General features: G+C 54.9%; 2 protein-coding genes across 2 annotated transcripts; both read right to left on the reverse strand.

Annotated features, from left to right (window-relative positions):
* Positions 1 to 497: 497 nt before the first annotated feature.
* Positions 498 to 4,117, reverse strand: LOC135997235 (Krueppel-like factor 15). Its single transcript, XM_065649737.1, has 2 exons — positions 3,201 to 4,117; positions 498 to 675 (listed from the first exon to the last, which is right to left on the reverse strand). The coding sequence occupies exons 1-2, from the start codon at positions 4,115 to 4,117 to the stop codon at positions 498 to 500; spliced, it is 1,095 nt and encodes a 364-aa protein (XP_065505809.1).
* A 9,783-nt stretch (positions 4,118 to 13,900) lies between these two features.
* On the reverse strand, positions 13,901 to 18,833 carry SLC45A3 (solute carrier family 45 member 3). The gene is made up of 4 exons (XM_065649660.1): positions 18,686 to 18,833; positions 17,415 to 18,248; positions 15,676 to 15,941; positions 13,901 to 14,356 (listed from the first exon to the last, which is right to left on the reverse strand). Exons 1-4 carry the CDS (start codon positions 18,831 to 18,833, stop codon positions 13,901 to 13,903), a joined length of 1,704 nt encoding a protein of 567 aa, XP_065505732.1.
* Between the last annotated feature and the right edge of the window lie 2,901 nt (positions 18,834 to 21,734).

Genomic DNA, 21,734 nt, shown 5'->3' on the forward strand with positions numbered 1-21,734 from the left:
CCTGTTCTGCCTGTCTGGAGATGCCACCCTGGCAGATGGGCTCATGGATGTGGGTTTCTGAGCGAGCCCAACCAAAATAAATCCTCTCTGGCTTTCTCAGAAATGACCCAGAGCCTTGGGATGCTGCAGCAGCCCCGGGGATGCCCCATGGGGGGATGAAGGGCTGTGGGCCAGTTCTCACCTGTCACACCGCAGCGGGCAGGTGACACCTGCAAAGTGACCTTGTAAAGCTGTCCCAGCCCCGCTTCCCTACACACACACTCGCCCTGAATTAACTCGGCTTTCCATCACATATTAATATATTTAAGAGAGGGACAGTAGTACCAGAAACAGGCCCTGAATATAGGTCATCCTTGAATAGCAGCGTAACAGTGGATCTTCTACAATTCGTTAAATAAAGTAATTTCTCCTGCTTCATTATTACAGTGGGTTCTGCATTCTGTTTGCTCGGCTTTGGAGCCTCCTGGGCTCAGCCTTGCAAGGATGAGCAGCAAGACTTAACTTCTGCTGCCGCCCTGCAGTGTCCGCTGGCCGTAGGGCTGGCCCCGGTGGATCTTCACGTGTTTGGCTAAATGGTCGCTGCGGGCAAACTTCTTCTGGCAGGCGGCACACTGGTACGGCTTGACACCGGAGTGGGAACGCTTGTGACGGGAGAGCTCGTCCGACCGGGAAAACCTGCGGGAGAAGGGAAGGATGGTGGATCCAGCCTTGGCTGCTGGGCAGGACGGGGAACATGAGGACCACGGCACGTGGGAGGTCACCATAGACAGGTCACTTCTGCTCCATCCAACCTCCCAGTGAAGCACAGGTACCCCAGGCTCCTGCTGGAGGAATGGAAAGAAATAAACCCCTCCATGGGGTGGTTTAGAGAAAAATAATTCACCTACTGAGATCTTAATTTCTTTCCCCTGCTCTTAAAGACAGTGTCCACCTGCTTCCCTCATTTGTTTTAGACCTGCTGAAAGCTCCTGGCAGCTGACAGCCCCAAGGCCAGATGCTGAGAGAAATTGCTTTTTGGGGCATCAACCCAGTGACTAAAGGACACTGTTCAAGAGCCGGGCTGGAAGGGCTTTACTATAACCCCAAGAAGAGCGTTGCTTTGAGAGAAGCCTTGTTTTAACTGGGAGAGCGCGGGTTCTCCCTGCAAACTCTGTGCATCCCCTAGTTTCTCAGAATGGTGTAGAGTTTCCGCTGTCAGATGGGGAGCTGGGGAGAGAGAAGCTGCCTGTGAGCTGGTTGAAACACCAAGCACAAGGGAGGCAAAGCAAACGTACCCAGCCCAGAGTGCAGAAGCGGAGATTTCCATGCCAAAGCAAGTCGATTGCTGTTCCGAGGATGTGCCCAGTGCTCAGACTGTTCATCCCTGTGATTCCCACACCCGGAGCAGATCAGCTGAGCAGCCTGGAAAGCCCCTTTAACCACACACACGTCTCCATTCTCCTGCGCCCTTTCTTCCACCTGGCACCCACAGATCCAGACCTGGCGGCACCTGCAGAGCGCGGGGCTGCAGCGGTTTTACAAGTGCCACCCCAAGGCTCTCAATGAGGTTCGGGAGCTGGTGCGACCTCAGCATGTCCGAGTGTCAGCGGAGCGCTGGAGAGGAGGACTGGGCAGGATTTACTCCTCTAAGGAGCCAGCACAGACGGCAGGAGTATTAGGGCAGAAGGGTTTTTCAATCTGGCTGAAACAAGCCCACACAAACAAGCAGAAAGCTTGAGCTTCAGATGTAACCCCAGCCACAGGATTCCAAGCTCACACCTGGTACACTAAATACTGCGGCTGCTCACAAAAGGCTCTGTGAAAACAAAATGTGTCCCAAGGCCATCCTCAGCTCTTCTGTGCAAACCACCGACCTCTTTTCCAGCTTTATTGCGAGAAGCGAGCCCCAAGGTCTCAGCTTCTCATAGAAAGCGGGGCCAGGAGAAATGACGTATATATTTAGAGTTAGGGCCACATCTAGAGAAGGGAGGACGGCCCGGAGAACCCCAGCGGCAGCTGAGTACCTCAGTCCATGGTGTAACCGGTGGGCAGGGTGGCAAGTGAAGCCGAGCAACTTGGGGACATCCTGCAGGATGCTGTCACACAGGGTAGCATCACCCCCATCCTCCTTCCCAGGGGGAAACGTGATGCTTGTGTGGTTGCCATTGTCCCCTTCCTCAATCCCCAGGCTCTGAGCATCGGGTGTAGGACGGTTTAGCAGCACTGGAAAAGGCGCCGATGCCTATAGACGTGTACTGCGGTTACAGGTGGCGTTGAGGGACAATTGCGGATGGCAATGGGACAGCAGCTTGGCGAGAGGGAGTCCCAAAATTCAGATCTAGTCCCATACCTCCCAGAGCTTCCCCACCCCGAGACAGAAGCCATAACACACCATCCAGGGAAACAAGGCAGCGAGTGTCTGCCAAAGCATTGCGTAAGGCACCAGGAAAGCTCAGTGCTGCCAGCACCAGTTTTCTTTGTGATAAGGCATTGAGATCTGCTGATGAAAAGTGTTACGCAAGACCTGAGGACTATTAACCCTCCTTACAAAGGCTGCGCCGAGCATCCTGCCCCCCAGGACAGGTGTGCGGTAGCGGGGAGAAAACACCGCGGCAGGGAAATAATCAGAGAAGTGCAGCAAGATTAAGAAGCGGGGTTAATTTAAGGAACGCGGATGAAAGAAAATGTCAACCGCCACCATGCACAGAGCAAACAAAAGTAAATGCAACGTGGAGATAACGCTACAGGCTCACGGGTGTCGGAGGGATATAGGGCAGGCAAACAGCAAGAGAAAGCAAAGGGTTGCTAAACAAACACAGAACTGTGCGCTGGCTCCCGAGGAAGCAATGGGACTCCTAATTTCTGAGACAAATATTAATGGGAAAAGCCATTTTTGGCGGAAATTGTCCTGAACTAGGCAGAGAAAGCTTGCAGAGTTACAAGACCACCTGGAAAAGCTGCACTGATGGAGGGTATTTAGGCATCCAGTGCAAGAGGGATTTGGGGTGTTTGGGAGATTGTCAGGTACGTGTCCCCAGCCGGAGGTTTCCAGCATTTTTAGTGAAAACTACCCAAAGCGCTCAACAAACTCTCCTCCTCCACGTCTCCTTCCAGCTCGCACATGTAATGGACTCAGGAAAGAAAACTTGTGGTTTTCCCCTGGATTTTCACCAGCCAAGGGCTCTCCTGCGCCCTGGCGAGCGCCGGGACACCCCACTTACCGCCAGCCGCAGTCGGGCCAAGCGCACGTGTACGGTTTCTCACCCGTGTGCCGCCGAAAATGAGCCTTGAGGTGGGAACTCTTGGTGTACACCTTGCCGCAGCCCGGGTGCGAGCACCGATGGGCGCGGACGAGGGAAGCGGGGGCTTTCTGAAACGTGGGGGTCGCCTCCTCCTCTTGTACATCCCCCGGCGGCCCTGGCCTCGTGGTGACGGGCAAAGGGGCGATTTTGACGTATTTTTGGTCCATGGTGGTCGCAGGGGGTTGGATCTGAGGGAGGGGGGACAGGTTTTGGCCCTGCAAGCTGATGAGCAGCTGGACACCACCTGCAGCTCTCTGTGCTAGAGCAGAGTCCATCTGGAGGGGCTGGATCTGGAGGACAACAGGAACCCTCCCAGCAGCCAACGCCTGGTCACCACCATCAGCCGTCCCTCCAAGCTGGGCAGCGTTTGAGACTTCATCTTCTCGAGTCACGCCGGAGATAAGCTGTCCCTCAGAGCTACCAAAGCTGAGCTCAGATTTGATCTCGACCTCCCCTCCGGCCGGGCAGAGCTCGCTCGCTTCATCTTTGAGGAACTCGGCCTTCTCCCTGAGGAACTCCTCGATCTCCTCCAGCGTGGGGGTGAAGTCCTGCGAGAGGCGGCCGCGGAAGTCGGGCAGCTTGAGCTGAGCCTCGCAGACTTGGGGTTTCGCGTCTTCCCCCTTTGCGCGGGACGCGGGGGGCGAAGCGCCGTCCGAGCGGCCGGCGCCGCCTGCAAGGAGGTGGCCGGAGCCCTCGGGGTGGCCGGACACCCTCTCGCTGCCGTGTCCCGGCAGAGGGGACGGTGACACGCTGCGCTGCAGAGCATCGGCAAAGTTCTCCGGCAGGGAAGAGCTGGTCCAGGGGGGCAGCAGCTCCTGGCAACGCACAGAGACCATTTGTTGACTCGCGTCTTCTGCCCACACGAAGCTCTTGGATCAGAAGCCTCTGGAAGAGCTGGGGAAGCCTCCGTTCATCTGCAAGGGAACGCCAGCAAGGTTATTTCCAAAAACAAACCAACAACCCCCCAAAAAACCCAACTGACCAACAAAACTTCAACCCTTGAGTAAAATGGACCGTGCATTAAAAAGAAAACATCAAAACTAGTCAGCGGCCTTTGTTTTTAAGGAGTCTGTTGCTCAAAAAACCACATGCTAACCATTTTCCTATGCCAACAAAGAGCTAGATGCACCCCCAGAAGCAAACTTCTCTGGGGAGTTTATTAAGGTAAAAATACACAATGAAACACTTCATCCCTCTTCTGCCCAAGCCAGGGGGCAGGGATGCCCTGCTAGATGGCAGAGGATGCCTTGTGGCTTACAACGAGGAGTTAATTCAGGTCCAAGAGAGAGGGCTGGTTTCTCCACACTGCAAATGTTGGTGCAACCACAACCTGACACAGACCTATCACAGCTGGATTAAAAAGAAGTAGTTTTGGAAGAGCTCACAAGGCAACCGCTGCTGCCAATCCACCTGGGGCTCTGTGCAAGCACCACGGCCCGTGCGTGTCCACCAGCAACCACGCTGCTGTGGTTACACCGGCTCTCGGTGCCTCAACCAGCAAGTTTAAGGCGAGTTCAGGCAGGTCGAGCTCAGTCACACCTCCTGAAAGCATCGCAGACGGACTGGGGTCGGCTCACAGGGCCCTCGAGGACACGAACGCCGCGTTTCAAAACAGGTGAGAAGGGTCACGGTGTCTCCTGGCTGGAGTCACATCGTCCCTGCCCCTGTGGACAGCAGCTTGGAGGCTGCGTCCTGCTCCCGCAGCACCTAAACCACCCGAGAAGGCAGGAGCTTTTTACATTTAATGCAAAAAGCAGGTTTCCAAGAGAAAGAAAACCTCTGCCAAAGTCCCTCATGAACCTCTTCCAGAGTGAGTGAGTCCATGAGATCTCTACAGAGCTGCAAACCAGTCAAGCCAGTCCTTGTTATCAGTGCTCCTCAGGGTGCCGAGAGCTGGAAAGGGAATTTTTGAGAAGCGGTTTGGGTTTAATAGAAAGGCTCGTCTCCTTAAGAAGAAATAATCCCCACGTCGTTCAAAACCTGCTACGCACAAGATGCCACGTTGCTCGGGGCCGTTCGCAGCGCTGCCCACCGTGTGTCCCCAGCACAACTCTGCTTCAACAAACCGCGACGAGCAGAGACCATCGCTGCTCACGTGGGAGGTAGGAAAGGTGTCTGGGCCAATCTCAACCTTCAGGTTTTCATCACATCATAAATTAATGCTCTGAACCATCACCTTCAAGGCAGCACCAAGTTCCACTCCTTCCTCCACACTAATTTTATGATCTCTCTCTGATCTCTGCTTCGGTGACTCTTGTCTCCTCTTCCTACAGGCTTCAGAGGCTACAAAAGCCTTTGCCCTCTGGCTACCAAACACTCTTCCAGAAAGTCTTTAAACCTGATTTTCCAACAAGGTCTCCTTGGCAAGCAGCTCAGGAAGTCTCCAGCCCCTCAGTTTGCCCCCAGGACAACTGAATTAAACTATAAACTCCTTAGCTCAGGAGCATCACTTAGCACATACCTTGCAAATTCAGAGCGAACAGTTCTGTTGAGCACCACACAGAAAAGCACAACCAGAGGGCAGGAAGGTCCAGTGGTTAAGCTGGGACTAAGGAGCTCTGAGCAGGGTCTCCGTGCAGCCTTGGGGTAGTTGCTGGAACACTCTGCTCCTCAGCTTCCCATCCAACTGGGGGCAATAGTAACATCCTACCTCGCAGAGCGGTGCAGAGGGGAAATGAGTAACCTGGTGGCATGCTCCGTCACTGACAGACTTTGTCGATACCCGTTCAGACATCAGTGCCTTGTCAATCCAAGGCATTTTTGCAAAATGCACGTCAATGGTGCTGTCATCCCAGATCAGCTACTGCAAGAAAATGGAGACCTGACTTTGGCCTTCAGTGGAGCACAATGCAAGACAAGGTCAACGTCGTGTTCAAGCTTCACTTTCTATTCCTATAGTTTTTCAAATCCCCAGGAGCACTCTACTGCCGTACGAGACCAGCAGATGTGCAGTTTGAGCACACAGAGAAAAAGCAATTTGCCCAAGGTCAGCCAACGAGCAGGAGCCGGGAACTCAGCCGAGGGCTATGACTCTCCTCTCGTGACAAACACACACCTGTAACCTCTTCAGAGCCGGGAATCACATTCACAGCGGCCGCGCGAAAACACAGACTTGCGAAGTTGTCGGACAAATGCGACACGCTAAATAAGTGGGACGCAGCCACATGTAGCAGATCCCCCGGTGATAAAGGATGCCCCACGCTTCCACCCGGCCAAGGACAAGCGAGTGTGAGCAAAACCTGGCACAACCACATCCCCAAACCCCGCTGGGGGAGCAGAGCCAGGTGCAGGCTGGACACCCCCGGGGCCGAGGAGCCCGATCCTGGCCCGGTCACTTGCTTCATCCCGGGGGACGGGGAGGAAAAACACCCCCCCACACACACACACGCAGACCGACCTCGTCCCCCCGTCCCGCGCCCCCTTACCCGGTCGCGCTCCATCCCGCCCGCGGCTGCGGGCGCGGGGGCGGCTCCCGGCCCGGCCCGCCCCCCGGGGGCTCGGCTGCGGCCGCCGGTGCCATTGGCGGCCGGAGCACCGGGCTGGGCTGGCGGGGCGGCCCCCAAACCGCCCCCCACCCCCCAGGCCGAGATTCGGGCAGACCCGGGGCTGCTGGAGCGAGTCCTGGAGGAGACGCGTGGGACCCTGCCGCAGTTTGCCGGTGTTTCCTCTCCCTGTTCATTTACACTGGAAAAGGTCCAGATTTCTCCAATATGCCAGGGGGAAAAAAAAAAAAGAAAAAGAAAAAAAAAAAAAAGTCAAGTCCTAGCAGGTGGCAGCAGTAAGGGTTGCTGCTGGCATCACAGGTTTTCATCGCGGGAGGAAGAGTTTCGGCAGGGCCATCGCTTTGGGATGCTGGTGCTGTGTTAAGGAGCTGCATCCGTCCCGTCTGTCCTCGCAGGGAGCTCGGGGCGTCCTGAGCGTGTCCTTGGGAACGGCCTGTTGGAGAGCAGCGTAGGGGAAAGGGAGCTGGGGGTCCTGGGGACAGCAGGGTGACCATGAGCCAGCACTGGGCCCTTGTGGCCAGGAAGGGCAATGGGACCTGGGGGGGATTAGAAGGGGGTGGTCAGTAGGTCAGAGAGGTTCTCCTGCCCCTCTGCTCTGCCCTGGTGAGGCCGCATCTGGAATATTGTGTCCAGTTCTGGCCCCTCAGCTCCAGAAGGACAGGGAACTGCTGGAGGGAGTCCAGCGCAGCCACGAAGAGGCTGCAGGGAGTGGAGCATCTCCCGTGTGAGGAAAGGCTGAGGAGCTGGGGCTCTGGAGCTGGAGAAGAGGAGACTGAGGGGTGACTCATTCATGGGGATCAATATGGAAAGGGGGAGTGTCAGGAGGATGGAGCCAGGCTCTTCAGTTGATGAGGACTGGGTTAGGGAGCAATTAAGCAATCTGGACATCCATAAATCCATGGGTCCAGATGGGATGCACCCGCGGGTGCTGAGGGAGCTGGCTGAAGTCATTGCTGGAAAGGGCAAGAAGGAGGACCCGGGCAACTATAGACCGGTCAGCCTCACCTCCATCCCTGGGAAAGTGATGGAACACCTTATCCTTGGTGCCATCTTAAGACATATCAAGGATAAGAGGGTCACCAGGGGCAGTCAACATGGCTTCACCAAGGGGAAGTCGTGTTTGACCAACCTCATAGCCTTTTATGAAGATGTAACAAGGTGGATTGACGATGGCAGAGCAGTGGATGTGGTCTACCTTGACTTCAGCAAAGCATTTGACACCGTCTCCCACAGCATCCTCACGGCAAAACTGAGGAAGTGTGGACTGGATGATCGGGTAGTGAGGTGGACTGCAAACTGGCTGAAGGAGAGAAGCCAGAGAGTTGTGATCAATGGGGCGGAGTCTGGTTGGAGGCCTGTATCTAGTGGAGTGCCTCAAGGGTCAGTTCTGGGACCAATACTGTTCAATATATTCATCAATGACATGGATGAGGGAATTGAGTGTACTATCAGTAAGTTTGCTGATGACACCAAGCTGGGAGGAGTGGCTGACACGCCAGAGGGCTGTGCTGCCATCCAGCGAGATCTGGACAGGCTGGAGAGTTGGGCGGGGAAAAATTTAATGAAATATAACAAGGGGAAATGTAGAGTCTTGCATCTGGGCAGGAACAACCCCAGGTTCCAGTACAGGTTGGGGAATGACCTATTAGAGAGCAGTGTAGGGGAAAGGGACCTGGGGGTCCTGGTGGACAGCAGGATGACCATGAGCCAGCACTGTGCCCTTGTGGCCAAGAAGGCCAATGGCATCCTGGGGTGTATTAGAAGGGGGGTGGTTAGTAGGTCCAGAGAGGTTCTCCTTGCCCTCTACTCTGCCCTGGTGAGACCTCATCTGGAATATTGTGTCCAGTTCCGGCCCCTCAGTTCCAGCAGGACAGGGAACTGCTGGAGAGAGTCCAGCGCAGGGCCACAAAGATGATGAAGGGAGTGGAGCATCTCCCGTGTGAGGAAAGGCTGAGGGAGCTGGGTCTCTTTAGCTTGGAGAAGAGGAGACTGAGGGGTGACCTCATCAATGTTTATAAATATATAAAGGGTGGGTGTCACGAGGATGGAGCCAGGCTCTTCTCGGTGACAACCAACAGTAAGACAAGGGGTAATGGGTTCAAGCTGGAACACAAGAGGTTCCACTTAAATTTGAGAAGAAACTTATTCTCAGTGAGGGTGACGGAACACTGGAACAGGCTGCCCAGGGAGGTTGTGGATTCTCCTTCTCTGGAGACATTCAAAACCCGCCTGGATGCCTTCCTGTGTAACCTCACCTAGGTGTTCCTGCTCTGGCAGGGGGATTGGACTAGATGATCTTTTGAGGTCCCTTCCAATCCCTAACATTCTGTGATTCTGTGATTCTGTGATTCTTCTGGGTGACAGCCAGTGATAGGACAAGGGGCAATGGGTGCAAACTGGAACACAGGGGGTTCCACTTAAATTTGAGAAGAAACTTGTTCCCGGTGAGGGTGCCAGAGCCTGGCCCAGGCTGCCCAGGGAGGCTGTGGAGTCTCCTTCTCTGCAGACATTCCAACCCGCCTGGACACCTTCTGTGTAACCTCAGCTGGGTGTTCCTGCTCCGGCGGGGGGGTTGCACTGGGTGAGCTTTCGAGGTCCCTTCCAACCCCTGACATTCTGGGATTCTGTGTGATTCTGTGAGCTTGACCGTGGCCTTGGGGCTGCCTTGGTCAGTGTACACCGAGCCCCGAGGAGCCTCGCAGGCCGCCTGGGAACGATCCTCTGCCGCCAGCAGCGGCTTCCAAACTCACCAGGTGGCTCCGAAATGCCTGGTGTTCTGACGGCATCACAGGAGCCGCGCAGCCCATGACGGAAAAAAGCACGAGAGTAACAGAAGTGAGGACGTGCTGCTCCGCGCACGGGACAAACCCACCGATCGGAGGGAGGGAGGATCATGTTTTCTTCAGCTCTCTCAAACCACTCGTAGAGTTGGATGGTGACAGTGGTTTGGGGTTAAATCTTTCCAAGCAGAAGGACAATTTGGAGGTGGGCAGTGCCGCTATGGGAAAAGGGAGTTATCTGCCTCTTATCTACCACCGTGAGCCCCAGAAACCCGAGGAAGTGAGCGCAGAGCTTCTCTGCTTTGTAAGAAGCGTGAGATTCTGAGCCCGAACGAAAACTCCCAGAGCAAAGGCTTTGCTTTAAAAAAAAAAAAAGATAAACCCAAAAAACAAGCAAGGCGCATGTTCATTTGGAAAGGGCACCCACAGCTATTCCCCCGACTCGCTGCTGTGCCTCTGGGTGTCACCCTGCGCCTCGGCTTCAGTTTTTAGCGTTAAGTGCTGATCATATTTAAATTCCTTGCAGAGACTGGGAAAGTCGTAGCGCTTCAAAATCCTCCCGTACCGCTGCTGCGACACTGCGGGGTTCAAACACCAGCGGCTTTGATTCACACCAGGTCACAGAGTGACAACAGGGAGAGATTCTTCCTCGGGGTGTGCACAGCGGGATGTTCCCGCCAGAGACCCGCAGGGAGCAGGTGACAGCGAGTCGCAGGTGACAGCAGGTGGCAGGTGCCTCTGCCCCCCCTGCCCACCCCTCCGCTGCGGAAAGAGCCGAAGAACCGACCCGGAACCGGCCCAGAACCGGCCCAGCTCCGGAGATGCGCGGGTCACCATGGGGGGCGGAGCTTCAGCGGGGGGGGGGGGGGGGGGCGGAGCTTCACGGGGACGGAGCGGGGGGGCGGAGCTTCACGGGGGCGGAGCTTCACTGCGGGGAAGGAGGCTGGGGGGCGGAGCTTCACTGCGGGGAAGGAGGGGGGGCGGAGCTTCACTGGGGCGGAGCTTCACGGGGGGGCGGAGCTTCACCGCTGGAGGAGGGGGCGGAGCTTCACGGCCAGGCCCCGCCCCCGCCCCTCACCGCAGCGCTCGGGGCGCCCCCTGGCGGTTCGTTTAGCGAAACACACACACACACCCCACAGAGCCGTCCCATTTAAACACCATTTTTAATTTCCTCCTTTTTCATAAAAATTTATAATAGCCTTCCTCTTACATCGTATACAAAATAATTGCTCTGCTGAATAAATAAAACACGAACATCTCGCAGACGGCACACGGTCTCAAAAACCAGCACCCACCCATCCTTCCCTCGCCTAGAGATGCGTAACAGTCTCACGTTAAAGACATTCTCCCTTCTCCCCACCTCTGCTCTCCACAACCCCATGCCACAAAAGCGAAGGCGAGGCACAGCACCATTCCCCGCCAGCAGAAAGCAGCAGCGCACTTTCTACCTGAAACAGGAAAACTCACGGTAAAACCGCCTCTGACGGGCTCGTCCCCACAGCTGTACGTGGTACAGGTTAATCAAGTCCTAGACAGCTTTCTGTGTTCACACTGAATCAGGAACGGCGTGTCGGGACGTGCCCGTGGCCCTTGCCGTGAGCGGCGCCAGCACCCAGAGGCCGCTCCCAGCAGAACCTCACCGGCCAGGCCAGGAAGGACAATCCCACAACGGCATTTTCTCAACGGATGCTCCGCAAAACGCCTCTCCCGCCAGCCCCAGCGACAGCCTGAACTGGGAACAAAGGCTTCTGGTAATAACGGGGCACACGGGCCACTGCGGTGACAGCGAACGGGTTTGGGGACGGCGGCCGCCGACGGCCCAGCTCAGGCCCTGAGCTCGGCCTTGGCAGCCGGCCCGTGAGACGCGCGGGTTGAAGCGGGAGGGTTGTGAGGTGCTTTACGGACAGGGCACGGCCACACCGAGGGCAGAGCCAGCCCGGACCCTCGCACTGCTGCAAACCTCCGTTTCCCTGACCCCCTTTTCCTCCTGCTCCCTCGCCCTGATCTCTCCTCACCCTCCATCAATCCAGTCCATCCCGATCGCTGCCTTGTCCTCCCTCCCCGCTGAACGCTCACACAGAAAACTGCTCCCCGTGTCCCCCGACAACGACCTGACCGCACGTGGCCGTTTCTTCCTCTCCTCGTGCAAACAGCCCAAACCCGTTCGGGCTTCGGCTCCCACGGCGGACAAGAAGTGAAGACAGAGCTGGGTCTTGGCAAACCCTCCTTCCCGTACCCATCTGCCCACCAGATGTCCGTAATGAAGTGTTCGAGACCTTTATCATCAAACCCGAGACTTTTATCATCAAACCCGTACACCTGAAGCTCGGGGTGGAATTACTCTTTAGGCACTCAAACAAATGGCTCTATTATCAAAAGCGTTTAGCATTGTAGCAGCCTCCAGGTGTGAAGGTTCCCAACATTTTACATAAGAAAAAAAAATAAAGGATACATCAGCACTCAAGTAGGGACCCGATTGATTAGAGGTTACTGATCACTGGGAACATTTATCCACAAAACACCCCACCTTTGGCAATAACATCTTCCTGCTGCAGCCTGGAGCGGACAGACCAGGGTAGGAAGTACAGATGAAAAACTGTTTCCGTAGGTGGTTAAGCAGCTGCCAAATCCATCCCCAAACCAGCTGCATTTCAGCACACAAACCTTGTTGTGGGAAAGGGAGGCTGGCAGGCATATAATTTGAGAAGAAAGAAAACAAAAACAGTCACCCTTTACGGGAAAGAAATGTTGAAAAAGCTGAGGAGAAGGCCTCTGCGGACCCGTCTGCAGACAGCGGGGAGGAACCTCGCTCCCATGCCAAGGAATAGTCTGACAAGACCTTGCAAAAATAGCAACGTTGTGCCCTTCAGCAGAACCTCAGCAGCGCATCCCGCTGCCCACACACCTCCGCAGAAAATTACTCACAAGCTCTTTCTCTGGACCAGCCAAAGCTAAAGGCTGATGAACATCTTCTGTGTACTCTCAGCCTCGCCTCCAAATGCCCAACTCGCGCTTTCCTCTACCTGTTGTAGGCAGAATTTGGACTGTTTCAAAGTCTGAAGTGCTGACTGTGGGCCAGGACCTTGACTCCTGCTCGGGGGATTGTCTCTGAGCGGTGGAAATCTGCGACCGGCAGAATTATTCCACTCGGCTGGAGGCTGGGACTGGCCAGAAGGACACACGGCTGCAGCCGCTCTTCTGCCCCTGGAAAATGACCCACACCTGGGAGCTAAACCACCTGCACAACCCAGGACTTTGCTTTTCTCTAATGGGTGAATGTGTCTATTCTGTGCCTCAGTAAGAATCTTGACTCCTGTCTGGAAATAAAATGAATTTTTAAAAATCCCAAGTATAACATGGTAAATATGCAATCTGGATCAGCAAACCCTGTTCTACTTCATCATCACAGGACTGGAAACCCTCTGAGAATAGGTTTTGGGATATCGCAGCATCTTTCAAGGGCCAGGTGTGGAAGAGCCACAACGGTCTGGATGTGTCAAGGGAGGGAACAGGTGGCAGCTCTGAGGAGTTGACAGGTCGCAGTTACTGAGAACTGTGTGAGGAAAGCTGAAAAAAATTGTTAGGAAAAAAAAAAATTAAGAAGTCCTTTCCATCTGATGCAACTTAGTACACAGGTAAAAGATAAGTCACCTTTCGGAATTGGTCCTAATGGAATGTTACTTGTTTTTCCAAAACAAGACATAGTAACTTTTCTCCTGAATGGCCTCTCCCAGTTGGAACAGAGGTGAGGAAGGACGGACAGACTGTGTGTCCACACACACGCATCCCCTTTGCTCCATGGCCAAACTTTAGCCACCCACCTTTTTTTTCCAGGGAAATCTCCTCCCGTGTCCTGTTTGCAGAAGTATTGCTCAAGAAGCTGAGTTAATCTACAAGCAGCAGGGGAAGAGGGTAACTGGAAAACAGGAAAGCCAATGATTTCTTCCTCCCCCCCCCATACCACTGCATCTCCTACTCAGTTTAGGTAGAATTATACAGAAACATGACCCGTTATTAAAGGAAAAGTCCATTTCCCTTCTCTCCTCTGTATAAACCCTTTGGTGCTGGCTGTGCAGCACTCTCTTTTGACAAAGGCACCTTTGGAAAGCACTGATGGCCCGAAGCGCGACGCCCCGATGCCTCATATTTACACCTGAGATTAGCCCTGCCACATCTCTCCTGCCCCCCTAAGCCCCAGAAATACCCCCCAGGGCTCCAGCGACAGCACGGGGGGAGCAGATGCCACACGGGGCTTCCCACAAGCGGCCGTGCGGACACGCACGCGTCTGGTTTTGCCACGTGCGGGCACCCGCGCGCTGCCCTTGTGCCTTCTCCATCACACCGAATACTTGGCCATGTCACTCTTATCGAAGACAACTTTGGTTGCAAAGTAAATGGCGACCAGGCCAAAGCCGGCAGCGGACACCATGTAGGCAGTCACCGACTGCGTAAACTGGACGATGGAGCCCATGAAAAGGGAGGGGACAACCTGAGAGAGGAGGAAAGCACTGTCCAAAATAGCCAGGTCCAGGCAGATCCCTCGGCCCGGAGCCACCGAGTCCGGTTCTCCCACCATCATCATCAGCGAGACGTCGCAGGACGAGCTGACGCACAGAGCCGAGCCGGCGGCTGGAGGCGAGGAGGAGGATGAGGAGGAAGAGAAGAGGCTCCCAGCGTGGCCATTCTGGTAAGGCAGCTTCTGGCTGGAGAGGAGGCCTTTAGAGAAGGCTGATTTCTTGTCCATTCGAGCTGTGTCTTCCTCCTCTTTGCTCTTATACTTATGCAGAAATACCTAGGGGAGAGAGGAAGGGCACGTGAGGAATGAGGCAGTAGAGGGGGGAACGATTCACTTCGGGAGGACTGGTCGAAGTAAAAAAAGAGAGTGGGAAGAGAGGAAGCACGAATGAGGGAAGGCAAACAAAAATGACGAGCGATTTCAATAGGAAGGAAAAAAGAAGGGAACAGAAATGGGGAAGACGGAGAATTTTCTGCAAAAGGCCTTTTAGGGACTACTTCTTGCGGGGTCTCACTGTTGCGAAGTAGCTGGTAAAAGAAGGAGGAACTTTCGAGTTAGGGGAACAGAGAGACCAAACCCAGCTCTACCCCACACCTCACTGCACTGAGAGCATTTTCCCGTCAAGCCTTTGGCAAACAGTTGGGCATGTGGCCTTCGCATTCCCAGCCTGGGGAGTTTGGTTTTCGTTCTGTTGATATTCTGTCCATGGGAAATCCCAGCCAAACTGAAGTTTTTGCAAAGCAGAACACTCCCTCGTCCCCCAATTTTGACAGGGTGCCTGGTGCAAATCAGGATGGGCCGGTCAGAAGTATTTGTTCAATGTGAACATCTGGATGCCTGTGGTAAAAACTCCTACTTATTTCACTGCACAGTGAACCGCCTGCCATTGGGATGAAAGAGCTGCTCTCAAACCACAAATTAATTTTGCATTTGCAGCACAAGAGAAACTCCTATTAATCCAGTGTGCGACTCAGGAACCTCCTGGGACTTCTCCACAAGGAAAACATCTGCGGGACAGGATTACTAGCTCTTGTGTTGGTGTCAGAAGTTTCACAACGTTTATTTTTCTTGGAGCTAGGGGAATAGGAAGAACCTCGGTTTTCATTTTATTGATCTTCATGCAGAAAGCAGGACCTCTAAATGCTGAAAATTTTGGAGGTTTTTTAGCACCTCAGGTAGGCAGTGCTGCAGATGTGACTTGGTTGCCAAATGCGCACAGGTGTAACTAACCTGCACCAGTTTCCCTAAAAATATGCAGAACACAGAGGAATGTAGGACATCCCTTCGATACACCGATCCTAGCTGATTTCTCCCATCTTACCCGCTCCCCATGTTTAAAAATTGCATAACGCTTGTTGTGAGCAGGGGATGCATAAGGAAAGAGACGCTAAACCCTTTTATCGCCTCCATTTCAGACAAATCTTCAGAGAAGACACATCTTGGAGACAAGAGGCACACGTGGAAAACCTTTGCGCACAGACACGTGTTTCTCTTCCACGGGCTGAACTGACTGTACCAGCTTCGAGTGGCAGAAGAGGGTGGCCAAGCTGTCCTCAGAGCTCCTGGGCACGTTGCCCTCTGGAGCAGATCCCTACCTGTTTTTCGTGGTGATACAGGGACGCCAGCGTGTACGGCAGGATCTGGAGCGCGGAGAAGGTGAAGCCTGTCAGAGCGGCCGAGATGGTGACAACGATGACGCTGTGGGAAAGGCACATGACGAAGGCGGCCGCGGGGAAGAACACCACGCTGGCCAGGTAGACCGTCCGCGTCCCGAACTGCTTCACCATCCGGTCCATGATTGTCGAAAAGAAGATGGATGTGACGCATTGCAGGAAAAGGCCCAAACTCCCCATGCGGACACCTGCGGGTAAGCAGAGGTGGTGACAGGCACCGATTTCACACAGGCGAACATCTCGAGGTCTCCCTCCCTCCCCTTCACTGCCCAGCTCTGTACTGTCCGTGCAGAATGTGACACAGCCGCAAACAACCGCATGGCTGCGGCAGGAAGCAGAGCAGCATCACCTAAGACATCCCAGGGCTGCACCACCCAGACTGCAGCTTCCACCCTGCACCTGCAGCAAGTATTTCTGGGCACCCCAGTCTAACCAGAGGGGCAATGGGAGATGGGAATCCAAATGCCTTTCTTGTTTTTGGAAATCGTTTTTCACACTTTCCTGCTCTTGACCCAGGATCCGTCACCTGCTTATGAACCAGGATCTGTGGTTATCTGATGTCAAAACCAGCAACGGAACAAACGGAACAAGGAATTATGCTTAAGCCAAGGTAAAGTACACAACGCCCACTAAACGACTGCAGTATCCGGTAGCAATCCGGACCTTACCCTTTGCAAAGATCTATCAGATTTCAGGGAATCAAAACCATTCACTCTTTGAAACAAGGATCATTACTCAACGCATGCTTCTATGACAGCTAACACAATGGAGTCCTGACCTGCTGGAAGCTATACAGTGTAAATGTTAAATAATAATTAAGCTCCCTCTAAGTTAAACAGACACTCAGCACAAAGAGGCAGTGTACTGCAGAGCTCACGGAGGCAGTGAGTGGAAAATTCAGAAGGCAAGATACACCAGCTGGAGGAGGAGGGCCAGGAATGAAAGACTTAGATCAGGGAGAGGAAAAGAAGGGCTGGGCAGCAAGTCAAGACTCTGGCACAACACAGCAGCCCAAACAGGACAGCAGGTGACAAGAGTAAGCAGGTAGCGTGCTGCAGGGAGCAGTACCGCGTGATGTGGACGTGGCAGCTGCAGTGGCGAGCGCTGTCAGAAAGCGCTGGAGAGATGGGTGAGGATGGGGAGGCTGCTCGAGGGCTCCCCAGATCCAGGTGTGAGATGGGAATCTCACAGCAGCACAAAAGGGAGATGTGGTAAAGTCCACCTGGCTGCTACTGAGCATGTCCTGGCTTTCCAAGCAATGGGGAGCACCATCACCCCTCACTTCAAAGGGAGGGAAGAGCAGTGAAAGGACCTGGCCAGCGGCAGCCACAGCTCGCAGACAGAGCTGGATCCGCCCTGTTCAGCCTGCAACCTGCCAGACCGTTCTGCCGTTTAACAATCCAGCCCCAGGGCTGTGCTGCCAGATCTGGTTCAGTGCCTGAGAGCTGGAGGAGAAAGAGGCGTTTTGCTATTTGGTCCATCGGGCAATGCTCTGGGGCCATGGGACAATTTTTCCTGACCCATCTGCAGAAAGCCTACAGTTTCCTGCAACATTTTTTTTGGCGTTATTAGCAGAGCTGAGCCCATTCCCAGCTCCCACTAAATGCTCCCGTCCTAAGGAACAGGTGCTGCAGCCTCAGAGCAGCTGGTTCACTTCTCACCTTCATCATAGTGGCGTCTGGCATCCGTGCCTGGCTTGGCTCTGGGGACGCCGTGGTACAGCCCTTCCCCAACAAAGTCTGTGTAGAACAGCATGAAAGTCATGAGTGCCATCCAGCTGCAGAGCTCGGCCACGAACAGGCGCCGGATGACCTTGGGGATGCGGCAGTAGAGGCTGTGAAGCCGCGGCACCAGCGTGCAGAGGTTTCTCAGCGCCTGCAAGACGTGCCTGGCGTGCAGGAGACATGAGCTCCTGGAGAGCTGGCAAGAGCAGCAGGCGGGAGGTGAGGGCTTGGGGGGAGCGTCCTTCAGCGCCGGGCCATCCAGGACATCTGCCTGGGTGGCTGCCTCCTCCGTCACAAAAAGCGTGGCCAGCACACAGCCGAGGAAGATGACGGCGAGGAGGGTGAAGAGGCACGTCTCCTGCCCTCCCAAGTATGGGGCCAGAAAGCTGCCGCCCCAGTCGATGGCTGGAAGGAGGTAGCCAATGCAGCCCCCTAAACTGATCATGAAGGCGTACATGGAGAAGGCTTGGCGGCAGTTGTCTGGCTCCTGGAAGAGGTCGGAGAGCAGGGCTTCCAGCGGGGTGAAGCAGACCTGGCCGCAGAAATCCAGCAAGCCGATGCCCAGGATGAGGAAGGCGATCTCCAGCGGGCGAGGGTTGAGGGCAAATAGGCTGGCCAGGCTGCTGGCATGGGGGATAATGAAGAGGCTCAGCAGGACACCCAGGCACAGCATCCAGATGAAAGGTCGCCTTCGGCCGTAGCTGCTGTGCCAGTGGTCGCTGGCGGATCCAATCAGCGGGACAAACACCAAGCCAAGGACAGGTCCTATCCCTGGGAAAGAGAAGCAGGTGGTGTTAGGGGGACAGATCTGGAGGGCACTGGTCTGTATGACCAGGGTTGTGAAGTTGTCAGGCATTGGAACAGGCTGCCCAGGGCAGTGGTGGAGTCACCATCCCTGGAGGGGTTTAAAAGGTGAGGTTCTCAGGGACATGGGGTAGTGCCTGAGTTAGGTTATGTTTGGACTCGATGATCCTGAGCGTCTCTTCCAACCAAAATGATTCTATGAACTGTGAAAAAAGCCTGGGACGTTTCAAGAACTCAGGACGCTTAGCTGGGTCACAGCCCCCTTCTCCAAACACATATAACACATACAGCAGTAGCCCTGCAACCATCCCACAGCGACAAGCCTCAATGCCCTTATTTGCCCCTGCCCTCCAGACCCAAAGGGGAAACAAGCACCTCAAAGATGAGAAAAAAAAAACACCTACCCAAAACCATGGTCATGAACTTCTCTTCCACCCCCACTTCCAGCAGCAGCGGCGGCACGTAGGTGATGCCGGCAGCCAGGCAGACCTCCAGGCCGAACGTCAGCAAGTTGACCAGCAGGAGCTGGGTCTTGCGGTTGTGGAAGAGCATGTTGAGCCAGGCTGGCTGAGCCGCGCTGCCCCGACACCCCTACTGACCACGGGCTGCGTCCCCCCGGCCGCGTCCCTCCCCAGGACGGCCCGCAGGCGAGGGCTGGAGCTTCCCTTCCCGGTCTGCCGGACAGATGCTGCCTCCCATTTTTAGCAATGGTGAATGAGCTGTATTTTCCTCTTCCTCTTACTGCAAGATGCGGCGCCGGCGACGTCGAGTCCAGGCGTGAGGAGGCAGGGATCCCACCCCAGGCTTCCCCTTCTGCTCACATGCTGTGGGCTGAGAGAAGAGACGGTTTGTTAGAGACACAGCGGGATCCAGGGCAGGGAAAAGGGCTAAAACCAGGTACCGCACAGACACGTCACTGCTGAAATGGACAGTGCCCGTCCCGACATGGAGGATGAAGAGAGGACATTGGAGAGAGCGGCAGAGTTGAAAGATATGAACTACATTCGTGCTGGGTTTCTCTCCAAGGGCTTGTGACCGGTGAGACAGGCACCTGTCAGACATTGTTTGGGAAAATCCAATGCTGCCTTCAGGCCAAGGGAGGTCTAATGACCTCTCAGCATCCTGTCCAGCGGCATCTTATAGATGGGCAGTTGTAGCAGAGAGACAAAGGGTTTAGGGTCCCCTCTCCCAGTGAAATCAATTAAGAGCTCCCGTGCAGGATCAGGGCTGCGGGCACTCGCCTGCGGTCACACAGGGACATCTCCAGAGACCCACACGGCTGCCTAACGACCGGGCATCCCCCGTGCAGCCCTGCAGGCTCCCGGGGAAGCAGTTTCACCCAAACCCTGTTTCCAGCCCCCGAGATGGGACACAGAGAACAGATGGTGCCTCCATGGAGTTTCACAAACAAACCTGACCCACTTTAGCCTCATCTAACAGTGAACGGCAATTACCTTACTCATTAGTCTGAGTCATTTATTTGCCCTGTAACGTGCTCCCTCTCTCCAGCCTTCTTCAGAGGGGAGAGGCCAGCAGATCAGGACAGAGGCTAAGCAGCTAAGGCAAGAGTAAGCAGATGCCTCTTAGTAACCTGTTACGAGCCTGCAACTACGTCAGTCTACAAACTAAAGAAATCCTGCACGGTTACCAGCATCCAGTCGGTCAAATTGCTGTTTTGCTAAAACCATCTCAGGAAGATGGTCTGTAGTGATGCTGGAAGAGGCAGAATGGGTCAGCAAGACATTAAGCTCCTTCACAGGCACTGATTCAGGAGTAAAACAAATTGCTGCCTAATTGTCGGGATTCACACGCTCTGACTTCTCAGCCTAAACGAGCTGCCGTCGAGTTTCTCTGTGGGGACAAGGCAAAACAGGTCCCGCTGGCCTGAATATGCTCCAGCTCACGACCCGGTTCTGGACCGCGCACCACGCGCCCGATTTCACAGAAGCTTCTGCCTCCCGTCCCACCGCAGCCCCCAGGTGCTTTGGGTCCTTGGGATGAAGGAGGCTGAACAGAATGCGAGACACGCAGGCGGGGGAGTTTATCTCTGCTGGCTCCCTCCCTCCCTGGCTGCAGGGAAGCTGCAACCACGTCCCTGCCCGTGCGCCCCCTCCGTGCCAGAGCTGCCCTTACTCAACTGCAGAGAGTGAAGCCAGCAGAAGAATTGAACTAAAAATCCCATTTTGCAGCCCGGTCTCCCTTTGAATTCTTCGTCTGGGAAGAAGACAAGACTCCTACAGGGCAGATCTCGGCTCCCCGCTCAGCGGCTGAGGCGAGCGGTGCTGGAGGCGACGCCTGGTCAGAGCTGGCAGAGCCGGAGCGGCTGCCGGGCCGGGGCCGAGCGCGATGCAAAGTGTCTGCGCAGGAGGAGCCGCCGCAGCAGCGGCGTGCTGGACCGCAGCCTTGCGCTGGGCAGAGAGGAGACTCCACATGTTCACCAAGCACAGCACAAATCTGCGCTCCCTGGCTTCACGGAGCACGGGCGTTTGACCTCCATCGCTGCACAAGGCTCGGTAGATAGGTACAGCTGGGGCAGTTTCTGCATTTTCCCTTCTCTCTTGCTTCTCCTCTTGCTATCAGCCGAGTAACCCACATGGAGATGACTGGGAGAAGCTGGAAGCGTGGCAATGAGGTTTTTACAAAGACAAAAGCATCGCTCTCCGCCTGTGTGCTGCAGAGGAGAGGCACCGCTCCTGCGCTGAGGAGCTGACACAATGCCAATTACACACCATAAGTCCTGATTATTTTCCCTCCGGGATCCCTCACCTTCCCGCTCCACACTCACTGTCACAAAAGACATCTCCTTTTAAAACCGCCAACATTGAGATGACTTGCCCAAGGTCAAACGGCAAGCTAACGGCAGAGGGGGAACGGCAACGGTTTTCCTTTAATCACTAGACGTGGCTTCAAAGGAACCCTCGGCGGCCCCAGATACGCTCAGCGTCACTTCAGATCCACTCCGCCTGCAAAGGATGCGACTGGGGGCAGCAACCACCTTTCTCAGATGTGGGCTAGACACAGGATGTCTCGGCCGTGTTCGTTTCTAGGGGTGCCCAGCTGGCTGACAGCCTCGGGACAGGAATTCAAGCTGCAGCACAAGCCTGGGTGCCATCAGCTGGAGGAAGCAGACACACAAGGAAAATTCAGTGAGCCCCCATCACTCCAAACTAGGCCTGTAATGTGCACTGTCCGCTGTGGTCCAGGGTCTGGGGGGCTTCCAGATGGGGACCTATCCTAAGGTAAACCCCAAACATTAAGTAAAAGGTGTCACGCACAGAGAAAAAAAAGGTTTTCTTCCCTTTTATTGCAGTGACATCTCTAGCACTGGAGAGGAAGCACGAATCTGTCCATCTCCCCGACTACCTAAGAATTTCAGTTTTTAGGCAGAGAGGCTGAATTTCTTACCAGTGGGTAGGAAAGGGACTGTCTCTTCCACCATCCACACTCTCAGAA

Source organism: Caloenas nicobarica, chromosome 21 (assembly GCF_036013445.1).
Source record: "Caloenas nicobarica isolate bCalNic1 chromosome 21, bCalNic1.hap1, whole genome shotgun sequence".
Lineage (NCBI taxonomy): Eukaryota > Metazoa > Chordata > Aves > Columbiformes > Columbidae > Caloenas > Caloenas nicobarica.

What these genes read in the sequence shown, in the direction of transcription:
- LOC135997235 (XM_065649737.1), bottom strand. Translation starts at nt 4,117, where the DNA reads ATGGTCTCTGTGCGTTGCCAGGAGCTGCTGCCCCCCTGGACCAGCTCT. An exon ending in TGGCCCGACTGCGGCTGGCG is followed by an intron (nt 676 to 3,200) that starts GTAAGTGGGGTG and finishes CTTCTCCCGCAG; the next exon opens with GTTTTCCCGGTCGGACGAGC.
- SLC45A3 (XM_065649660.1), bottom strand. Translation starts at nt 18,833, where the DNA reads ATGCTCTTCCACAACCGCAAGACCCAGCTCCTGCTGGTCAACTTGCTG. An exon ending in GTTCATGACCATGGTTTTGG is followed by an intron (nt 18,249 to 18,685) that starts GTAGGTGTTTTT and finishes TCTCTTTCCCAG; the next exon opens with GGATAGGACCTGTCCTTGGC. An exon ending in TGTATCACCACGAAAAACAG is followed by an intron (nt 14,357 to 15,675) that starts GTAGGGATCTGC and finishes TCTCTCCCCTAG; the next exon opens with GTATTTCTGCATAAGTATAA.